The sequence below is a fragment of the Accipiter gentilis genome, chromosome 4 (genome assembly GCF_929443795.1).
Source record: "Accipiter gentilis chromosome 4, bAccGen1.1, whole genome shotgun sequence".
Classification (NCBI taxonomy): domain Eukaryota; kingdom Metazoa; phylum Chordata; class Aves; order Accipitriformes; family Accipitridae; genus Astur; species Astur gentilis.
Window position 1 is genome coordinate 10,142,856 of NC_064883.1, and position 11,022 is coordinate 10,153,877.

General features: G+C 52.3%; 1 protein-coding gene across 1 annotated transcript; it reads left to right on the plus strand.

Annotated features, from left to right (window-relative positions):
* Window positions 1–322: 322 nt before the first annotated feature.
* On the plus strand, window positions 323–1,881 carry HOXA13 (homeobox A13). Its single transcript, XM_049799043.1, has 2 exons — window positions 323–995; window positions 1,637–1,881. Exons 1-2 carry the CDS (start codon window positions 323–325, stop codon window positions 1,879–1,881), a joined length of 918 nt encoding a protein of 305 aa, XP_049655000.1.
* The last annotated feature ends 9,141 nt before the right edge of the window (window positions 1,882–11,022 follow it).

Below are 11,022 nucleotides of genomic sequence, written 5' to 3' on the forward strand. Positions count from 1 at the left end.
GCCCCCCCGCCCCCCCCGCGGCGCCCGCGCCCCATCGCGGCGGCGGCGGCGGCAGGACCGCGCCGTGCCCGCGCCCGTGCCCGCGCCCCCGGGCCGGGACCCGGCCCCGCGCGGTTCTTGCGTTATTTAATTATCTCCACTTTATTCCTTCAGATGTTTATCAGCTGCTTTGCATATCACGTGGGGGCGGGCGGCCCAATGAGGGCCGGCCTGGCGCGACACTGGCGCGTCAGCCTTGGTCAAGTCCCGGAGATTGAGTATCTCTTTTTTCAGTCTTTGGGGCTTTTAAAAAAGAGCCACTAGTCTCAATGCGGAGCGGGCTATGACAGCCTCCGTGCTCCTCCACCCCCGCTGGATCGAGCCCGTCATGTTCCTCTACGACAACAGCCTGGATGAGATCAATAAGAACATGGACGGGTTTCACGCCGGCAGCAACTTCGCGGCGGCGGCGGCGGCCAACCCCTGCCGCAACCTGATGGCTCACCCCGCGCCCCTGGCCGCCCCCAGCGCCGCCGCCTACACCTCCAGCGAGGCCCCCGCCGCCGGCATGGCCGAGCCCGCTGTCAAGCAGTGCAGCCCCTGCTCGGCCGCCGTGCAGAGCTCCTCCGGCGCCGCGCTGCCCTACGGCTACTTCGGCAGCGGCTACTACCCCTGCCGCATGACCCACCACAACGCCATCAAGTCCTGCGCCCAGCCCGCCTCCACCTTCGCCGACAAGTACATGGACACCTCGGTCTCCGGCGAGGAGTTCACGTCGCGGGCCAAGGAGTTCGCCTTCTACCAGGGCTACGCCGCCGGGCCCTACCAGCCGGTGCCCGGCTACCTGGATATGCCCGTGGTGCCCGCCATCGGCGGCCCCGGCGAGCCGCGCCACGACCCCCTGCTCCCCATGGACAGCTACCAGCCTTGGGCCATCACCAATGGGTGGAACGGGCAAGTGTACTGCCCCAAGGAGCAGAGCCAGCCGCCTCACCTCTGGAAATCCACCCTCCCGGGTAATACACCTGCATGGCTCCCCCTGCCCGCCCGCCCGCCCCCCCCCCCCCCCCTCCATCCTCTTCCTCCTCCTCCCCCGCTCGCCCCTCCCGGGTGTCCCGCCGGCAGGGCTCCGGGATCACCCCCGGGCTGACCCTTCCCCGCCCCGCCCGCGCTCCCCGGCCCCAGCCCGCCCCGGCCCGCACATGCCCCGGCGCCGCTGGAGCGGCACCGGTGCCGCCCCCCGCCCCCCGCCGGCGCACGGCGCATCCCGCCTCGCCCGCCCGGCCCCGCCGTCGGCACCGGGAGAGGAAACAGCTGAGAAGGGCCTGCGGTATTATTTTCCATGAAGCCCGGAGCACGCAGGCCGGGTAAATGGCTGCAGCCCCGCTCGGTGCTTCCCGGAGTCCCTCGCCGGGCTCCGCGGGGTCTGTTACTCTTATTTGTCTGCCTGACAGAAGCGAGCCGTTCCGTGCCTAAGAGCTGTCTTGCGGCGGCCAGGAAAGAGGAAGCCCAAGTGCTGAGCCAGGCTTTAGTAAGCTAAGCTGGAGCGGGGCAGGCGGAGGAGTGCGCTGTAGCTCTAACCCCTGTGCCACTTGAAGATGTCCTAAGCGGTTCGAGCGATTTTCTAACGCTTGCCTGCATGGTTTTTCTGTTCCAGACGTCGTTTCGCATCCCTCGGACGCGAACTCGTACAGACGTGGGAGAAAGAAACGAGTGCCTTACACAAAGGTCCAGTTAAAAGAACTCGAAAGGGAATATGCTACAAATAAATTCATAACCAAAGACAAACGGAGGAGGATATCGGCGACTACAAATCTGTCAGAGAGACAGGTCACAATCTGGTTCCAAAACAGAAGGGTCAAAGAGAAAAAAGTGATCAACAAATTGAAGACTACCAGTTAATGGATTAAAAATGGAGGAGCAACAACTCAAAAGTTTCAGAACTTTTTTTTTTTTCCGTGTTCAGATTAAAATAATTATTAATAATAATTAAAAAGAGAAAAGACAATGAACCTCTTCTTTCAGAACAAGAGATCTGTATCTTTGGAATTATAGCTCTTTTTTTTTTTTTTTTTTTTTTTTTTTTTTAAATATTGCTGTAGCAAAATGGTTAAAACTGACAGTTCTCCTGAAATCCCAAGCAGCCAGCCAGTATCACTGACAGACTGTAAAGCCCACACGCCCAGCCCCGAGAGATACACTTTCAATTGAGACACGATTTTCTGAGAAACTTGTAAGTACTTCTATGACCTTACTATTTGAGAAGACTCTTCGTGGCCATGATGCGAGAGCTGGTTAATGTGAGGAGGTCGATGTGGACACATAATCTGGTTTTCTTCCATTGCAATCCAAACTGTATGTTGAATGACTGCTCAGGTAAACCATAGTGAAAAAAAAAAAAATAAATGTACAATTACTGTATGTTTTTAAGCAATGCATTTAATGTCAAAAAGTAATAATAAACCTCGAAGGTACTGAATAAGGATTTCAGAGACATCAGTAATGAAGGAAGCTCTGTGGAGGATCTATCTTGATAGCAAATTTAAAACATCGCAAAGTAGTGGGGATAGAAAGGAAAATATTTGCCTGGAGATGTCTTTCGGTTTTATTTTTTATTTTCAGCAGATGATTTCTTGTCATCTGAACTGGGGGGTTTTGTTGTTTTTTAAATTTTTTCTCCTGCAAACCGTACAATAGATACTTTGTAAAGGACTCTGCCTATTATAAACCTGAAATAATCTTCAAGAATTAATATTCTAAGTCCCCGGAAGTTTTTAAATATTTGACTCTGGGTGGATACAAAAAACGTGAACATTGGCATTTCTTCACAGTAGAAAAAAAAAAAACCCACCACCTTTCTGGAAAAAAAAAAAATATCCAAGAACTTTGAACTGAAATACATTTTTTCCCCAGAAGTATTTTGATTTATATAATCTATATTTTGATCTATAAGTAATTAGTCGTTTCTCCTTGTTTATTGTCTGTTATGAGGCCGCAGTAGAACGTTTAGGGATTCTTTTTACAGCACCTTTTAATCCAATCAGTTATTTCAACCAGCACATTATTTTGTTTTTATTCACTATAAGAAGCTATCTTGTAAATAAAAAAAAAAATTCAGCGCACTGTGAAAATGTACTTGTGCACCCTCATTTTTTTTTATATTTCTACTGAAAAATGAAAACCCAAGACGTGTAGATAGGTATAGTAGCATTAATACTGTTAATAAAATAGTCACTGTAATAAAACCTGAAAGAAATACTCTTTATTTTTCCATACCTACATGCATTTCATAAGAAAAGTATAATGTTATCTGTCTCGTAATTGTAATACTCTTGCCTTCCGTTGTGCAGCTTGTGTGTGTATATATGGTGGTTGGTTTTTTTTTTCTGGACGGTGTTTATCTGGGGGCAGGCACGCCTGATAACCAGCGTTCCTAAACTATAAATGTTTCGGTAATGTTGAACAGTGGTTTTGCAGCGGGGCTGGGGGAGGAAGAGCGGGATGATACGGCTGCAAGCGCGGCAGCCCTCGCAGGGAAATGGAGTCCGGCCGCCGGCCCCTGGGACGGGGGGGGACGCTGCCCAGCCCGGCCGTGCCTCGGCGGGAAGGTGCGGGGGGAGCTGTGTGGCGATGACAGGACGGGGAAGGCCTGAAACCTTGACCTTGAGGGGGGAAAAAGCCGATTTGTGACCTTGACTTTTGACAGCTCCTGGCGCCGGCGGCATCCGCGGGCCGACAGCGCCACCTCGTGGTCGCCGCCGCGCCGCGCCCGCACCTGGCCGCGCCCGCGCAGCATCCTCCCCGCGGGCGGGCGCGCACACGCGTGGGACCCGCGCCGCCACGCGCGGGGCCCGCCACATATCCTTTTTAGCGGGAGAGAGAGAGAGAGATACACGCCCCTATATAATATGTCTGGACCTGCAAGGCAGAGCGCGGGGCGGGTTGTGCTCCGCTACTCCTCTGGCGGTGGCAGGAGCCAGGCGAGGCTGGCCTGGGGGCAGAAATCGGTAAAAACCGGTGCCGGTCTGGGCAATGCCGGTGCGGTGCAAGGAGCCGCCGGTGTTGTGAGCAGCGGGCCCGTTTGGTCGAGCACAAAGAGAGGTTTGCTTTCGCCGCCTGTCTCCTGCGGTGGTCTGCAGCTCTAATTAGAGCTATTGCGGGACCTTTACGGTACATTTAGAGGGTATCATATACCGCCCTAGCTGTGCGCTTCTAGCCTTACATTTCTGAAATTCAAAAGGACCCACCTCTGCAGGGATCAGCGCAGAGCGCTTTCCGACCCTCAGATCTGACTGGAACGCATTGCGTGCAATAACTTACACGAGAAGTACCTGCAGGAGCGGGATCTGTTTTCCCGGAGGCTGTCGTGTCGGGGGCTTTGCCCTCCGTGCGGGATTTGAGCTCTCCCGCCGTGTGCGGGCGCGTTTTCCGCCCGCGGCTCTCGGGGCGCGCAGGGGCCGCGGAGCGCTGTGGTTTCTCAGGACGCGGGAAACCCGCGGCCGCGGAGCGTGGGAATATGGACTCCGTCCCTTCGGAGGCCAGTCAGGGGCTTTCTGAGCGAGATTTCCCCCGTCCCGCTGGGAAAATAGCCGGGGAGAGGTACTTCAGTGGCAGCCGGTTTCCAGGCCGTGCAGTTGGGCTGTACTTTGGGGTGACAGCCTGTCCCCGTGAGGTGACGGGGGACAGCCCCCCTGTGACAAGGGCCCGGCCTGTCCGCGGCCTGCGGGCGCAAGGGCGGCCGAGGAGGGGCAATAACCCGTCCCTGGCGGGCAGGGCCTCGGGCTGCCCACGGGCGAGGGGAGCCGGGTGGGACGCCCCTCGCCGCTGGGGAGCCAGCAGCCCCGCGGCCTGGGATTTTCAGCGGGGCTGGAGCAGGCAGCAAACCCCCGTGCTGGGGCTGCCGGAGCCGCAGGCAGCCGCTCTTCCCCCTTGCACCGTGCGGGGAGGTCGGGGGCTGCGGGCTGGCTCCGGGGGCCAGTCTCCCACCGGCCGTACCCGCCGTCCGCGGGCAGATAGCGGCCGGGCTGCCTTGGCTGCAGGCACCGGCCAGTCGCCTGTCCTCCGCCTCATTGCGACGCTTTTTCCCGAAGGAGCTGAATTGCCTGCAGAAAGCCACTTGCGAATTACACTTGTTCTCGCTCCGAGTGAATAATTCTATTTATTCCGTTATATTTCGCAACCTGTATAAATATTGCATGAGACACGCCGCAAATTACACGTGTTGCAGGTCGGAGATGAGGGTGATAGGCAGGATTCGAGTCCTCTGTATCTTAGGCAGGGTCTCCTATTTTCACACCGTGCCCCAGAGTGATAGAATTCAGGGGCGCCTTGAAAGAAACCCACAACGAGAATATGGCCGACATTAGGAAAATAACAGCTTTTTTTTTTTTTTTTTTTTAAAGGTAACTCTTAATCGGAGCTAGCGTTTGAAGATTATGTTTTCACACTGAACTGCCTACCGTTCAAATCTGCTAAGCATTTCTAGACTGAGCGTGGATTAGCGAATCTAAATTCCCACTACCGTTCAAATAGCTCTGCCGCATATATATTTCACAGGGTAAAAAGGGGAGCGTTTGACTCGCGATCGCTGGCAGGAGTAAGGTAACATTTTGGATCGGACCCCTGCTACCCTGGAAGTCGGCGTCGAGGCTCTCGCAGGCTTCAGCAGGAGCAGCAGGTCCTGTTTCCCGGCCCTGCGGCGGAGGAGAGTCCCCGACGGGGGAGCAGGATCGGGCCCGTGGAGGACCGGCGGCGGAGCTCCCCCACCCCGCCGGGGTGTCTCCCTCGGACACCCGGGCGGGCGGCGGCGGCTCCGCGCCCGGCCCCGCGGGGCCGACGGCTCCTCTCGGACCCGCTGCCTTCTCCTCGGTCCCGGCTCCAGGCTCCGCTCGGGAAACGTCCCCCGGGGGCGAGTGGCTTGGGCAGGTGAGTAAAGGCCGGGAGCTCCGTGCCTTGCTCACGGGGGCACCCCCAGGGAGGGGGGTGCGGGCAGCGGCGGTGCCCGGCGGAGCCCTCCGCGCCGCGGCCGTGCGGCGGTTCAGGGCACCGAGACGGGGGTGTCTGCGGTTTTCGGGTCGCGAAAGATTCCCCGTCCGCCGGGCTGGCGTGCCCGCCCGCCCGCCCGCCCCCGCCTCGGTCCTCCCGCGTCTCTGCCCACCCACGGCTGCACCCACGCGGCCCTCCGCGCCCCCGTCCCGCCGGCCCTCCGCCGGGCAGAGGTGGCCTCGGAGCGTGCGGGAGAGCGGGTGTGTAGGTGTGTGTGCTCGTGTTATTTATTACCTTCATTTACCGTCCAAAAGCTGTTGGCACATACATTTTCAAGTACAAATTGCTGTTGTATTACATATTCCCCTCTCACCAATCTGCCGCCAGCGTCCTAAAATACATCCCTAATACGTTTTACAAGTAAATATATCACCAAGGAAAATAATTAAGCAACGTGATACATTACTTCACGACGTCCGTCCCTGTACGCCGTTCGGAGAGAATGACTACTTATATTCCCCGCGTTACCGAGAATGTTTTAAAATGGTGGTGGGGAACTTATTGTGTCTGGCTTGCCGCGTAGGGTTATATGTGCGAGGAGTTTTATTTGCAGACGTTAAAAAAAAAAAAAGTGCCGGAAGAAGGATCTGAAAAGAAAACAAACAAAAATTAAAAAACAAAACCTACGTAGACAGAGTAGGGCCTCTATTTTCTCAGCTCCCCTAGAAATTAAAATGTTACATATAACATTTTAGCGGATGTGCAGAGGGACGCAAGGCACAGAGGGAGCAAGTTATTACTGTATATTTAGCGTATTTATTGAAACATTAGTGTCAGAGCAGTATTTCATTCCCAGTGTAAAACGCAAAACATAATTAAAGACAAAAAAAGATTTGTTCAGTTTCACTTCAAGTAATTCTTGCGGGATTCACGACATATACTTTAATTCCCAGTGTCTGGATACGTTGGTTTATAATCACCTAATTCTGGGCGTCCTTGGTCCCTCAGACTTGAAATTCCCATGGACAGAACGTGGCCTTACGTCTTTGATGCGGACAGACGGGTACAGCAAATGTTTTGTATTTTTTCCCACAAAGAGGATAATCCGGTATTTTATCTATCCCCGCCTTGAGCTCTTGGCAGTAGCAAAGGTGGTTTGCTATGGGAAATAAACCTTGACAGGAGCATACTTCCGAAAAAGAATGATAAGTAGAACTGCAAAGCTATATCTTTTTCTGCCGCATTTTGCTCAGAAAGACTCCCGCTTAAAAACCCTCGCTAGCTGTGATGGCCTCTGAAGCAAACAGAAAAAATATGGTGCTCAACATCGAAATGCTCAGAAAAGAAAATCGCCCATGGCTTCCAGAGCAGAGACTTTATTTTGTATGCGTGTGAACGAACGGGTAAGCATCTCGGCCTTTAGCCTATAAATTAAAGTTATTTAGAAAAAAAAAAAAAAAAAAAAAAAAGGCTATGGCTTAAATAAAACCCCATTTCTGGTGCATTTCAGCATTCTCCGTGGGCAGCGTTAGCAATAAAATCAAGACAGCGTTTAATACAAAAAAAATATTGGCAGGCGCTAAAAGGCCGTTTGTTGCCATTCATAACTTTTAGATGCGTTTTAATGCACTTTAATGATGATTTGAAGAGATGGCCTTGCCCGTTCTCGGCCGCTAAAGGAGTCCAAAAAGAAGAGGAGGGGGGACCAGGGGGTGGCTTTTCCGCGTGGGCCGGCGGGGCCGTGGGGCGGTGGGTGCCGGCCGGGCCGATGTGTCCCGGCCGCGGGTGTTTTATCCACGCCGTGAGCCCTTCCCTGCCCCCCGGGTCCCCTCCCCCTTGAATGCAGTTGATTCATGAACTAGGGGACGAAATGCAAATGTTCATTAAGTCTTTCCTCCCTCCCTCCTCCCTCCGGCCTCCCTCCCGCCTCCGCACCCCCCTCCAAAAAAAAAAAAAAATTTTTTTTTTTTTTTTTCTAGTGAATAGCTCCAACATGGCGTGCTGAAAGGCAGAAGCTTTGCCCGTTCCTAGATCTGAACTGTGATTAAACATCCCCAAAGAGAGCATCTCTCTTCCTCCCGCCGCTCCCCCCTCCCTTCCCTCCCCGTAGCGTAGAGGAAAGCGCCCTCTTCTACGTAGGAAAGGTCAAGTCCTACAACGCACAACCCACGGTCATTACTGTACTGTGACCCAGGGTGTACTGGGGAGGAACGGCCGGGTGTCCCGTGATCAAAAACACTGGGATTTTTTTTTTTTTTTTTTTTTTTTTTTTTTTTTGTGCCTCCTTCTCGTGCAATGGGAATCCGTGGAATTAGACAGCATTTTAAGCCTCCTGCAATCACCTTGTGTGCAAATCGCCATCGGAAATCCTAGGGGACCAGGAGAGACAGAGAGAGAGGAAAAAAATAAATAGCGATAATAGTAGTAGGAATAACAGCAATAACCGTCATTAGCCTGTAATATTGCTGCATTTTGCCTGAAGCTGGCAGGAAGGACGATGTGAGCCAGTGGCTAGCTTTCTCTCCGTCTAAAGGCAGACCAACAACTAGAACAAAAAAAAATATAAAACCCCAAATCAACAGCAACCCGAGTCACTGAGAGATCGAGAAGGAATGTTTTGTGGACCGGGTGTATTTAATCTGTAAGGGAGGAAACCAAAAAATGTGCAATCCATCCTCATTGATCTGGAGGTCTACAGCCCAGCGCGGGATCCTAGCTGTCAGTCTCCGTGGGGATATATTTTTGCACAGGCGAGAGACTTCTGGATGCTGGGGTAAGATTTTCGTGCTCTTCCTGGAAGCGGCTGAATGTTTCTCCTCTCCCCTTGCTCGGTGGTGAATTAAGCAAACAAGCCAACAACAAACACCCACTCAGTCCCCCCACAAAGCCCCCTGCATGACTGGAGCAAAGTCATTTGGAAGGCCTTTGTGGAGGGTTTCCCAGGCCCCCGCTCTCCCCCCAGCCCACCCACCCACCCACCCACCCCGCTCCCTTTCTCCCACGGTGTATGAGGCCGAAGTGCCGCTTCTGCTGCGGGGACCTGGGTGAAGGCGGCTGCCCGGGCTGATGGTAATAGAGCTGAAGAGCCCGTTGAGAAAAGTAAGACTGCTTCTCCTAGCCTGGGTGCTGGCTCCACCTTTCCCAGAGATGCTGCTTCCCAGCCTAGCATAGGTGGAAAGCAAAGAAGGCTCTTGGCAGGAAAGTGGGCCAGGAGGGGCTGGGGTCAGAGCCCAAGACGCCGGCAGGCTTGCAGATAGAGCTGCTGGTCGCTTGGCTTTGTGCTGCGCCGGGTTGTCTTGCAAAGTTGGGTCAGGCTGCATGGAAAAGCGGCTCCTGGATTTTATTGCTGGTTGGTTTATTCCCGTGTGCTTGCCTCTGAAATTATTTTCATCGTTCAAGAGCCGGGGAGGAGGGTGGACGGCTCTGTGTGGAAGAGAGCGGGGGAAGGATGTTTAACCTGTCTGCTTTTCGACGTTGCCTGCGCGTATCTAGAGAGAAAAATGCCAGCCGGGCGTTGTAACCTGCCAGTTTAAATTAATCTGAACTTCGTCGTAATCGCCTTGATTTGAACGCACCAAGCAAAGTGCTTTCATTTATTCCTGATCGTATAAATCCGCCTCTCTAGTCGGCTTGGGCTAGGAGTAATGGAGAAGCAGGGGGGTTTAAATCTGGTTTTAGCCTTCGAAATGCCCTCGGGCAGGCATCAAAAATGATAGATTTTAATACAAAGCAATCTCGGATGGGCTTCGTCTCCAGCTAGTCGTTGGTTTATGTTTAAATATGTGAGGGTTTGTAAAATGAAAATACCGTGCTGTATGGACGCTTTATGGGAAAATAAAACCGAAAGAGAAAGGACGAGTAACCCCCATATCCCGCCTGGCCTCATTCGGGGGATTTTGCCCAAATTCCCCCGGCCTGCGCGGTGTGGACTTGTCGTGCTGATGCGCCCCGATTTCTGTAAGAAGTGCTATTAGTATCAGCGGTTTTTGAAGAATCGGGAAAGGGAAATAAGCGGGACCGTGAGCGCCTTTCCACCCCGGCATAGGCAAAGCAGCCATATTAGGCTTAGCTATTTTTATGGGTATCTTTGCTTGCCATATGAAAGAACAGAGAAGACGCGGTCCTTACAGAGCCGGCTGAGCTGTACGTGGGCATACGATTGCATCCTCAACTGCAGCGTGTATTTGAAGCTCGTGTTAGACAAATAGCTCCCTATAAACGTTACACAAGTACAGGTACCTTCATTATAATGCAATTCTAAGAGTCCATCAAAATATGAAGTTGGGGCTTTGAAGTCGTTGATTTGACAGCCCCGGTATAGTGATACTTCCTGTACCCGCCCCCTAAAACAATCCTTGATGAAGAAATATCTTTACTTCGGTGGGTTTCACGGTATGTGAATAAGGCTTTCCTATAAAGTTAGCAGTGTGGTACAGTAAAATCTGATGTGTTTCTTGGCGAGTTGGGCAAAATAAAAAGAAAAACAAAAATTGAAATACCTTTATAAATCATTGTTAAAATTCAGTGCGCATTGGAGAGAACCTTATATACTGTAAAATTCAATTTAGCTTAGAATCCCAGTCCATTACCTTGACTTGAATTTCTGTGGCAAAGTGTGGATCTTGGCATCACAGGAACAGTCTAGCTACGACGAGCTTGTCTCGGCGTTGAAGCAATTCACTTTCTGTAGCTTTCTGCTCTTAATCTAGAGGGTACATTATATATCTCATAACTCTGATGTGTTGTTTGCATCCTAAATTGGTAGGCAGAAAAATACTCGTTTGTCAGAGGCAACGCAGTAGGATGTTTTTCCTCCCACTGAATATATTTCCTGGATTAACAAATCTAAGGTCAAGTTCAAGGCATCATTTGTAGCAATACTTTTAAATGTAAGTCGACATGGGAATGTTTTGGCGGACCTTTTTTTTTTTTTTTTTTTTTTTTTTAACGTGTAGAGTAAAGCGGCATTCGGGGCTGCGGGTGAACTTTGCATGGGAACATCGCCTGAGATGTGGCCGTCCGTAGTGGTAACCGCGTCTTTTAATAGCACCGCACTTT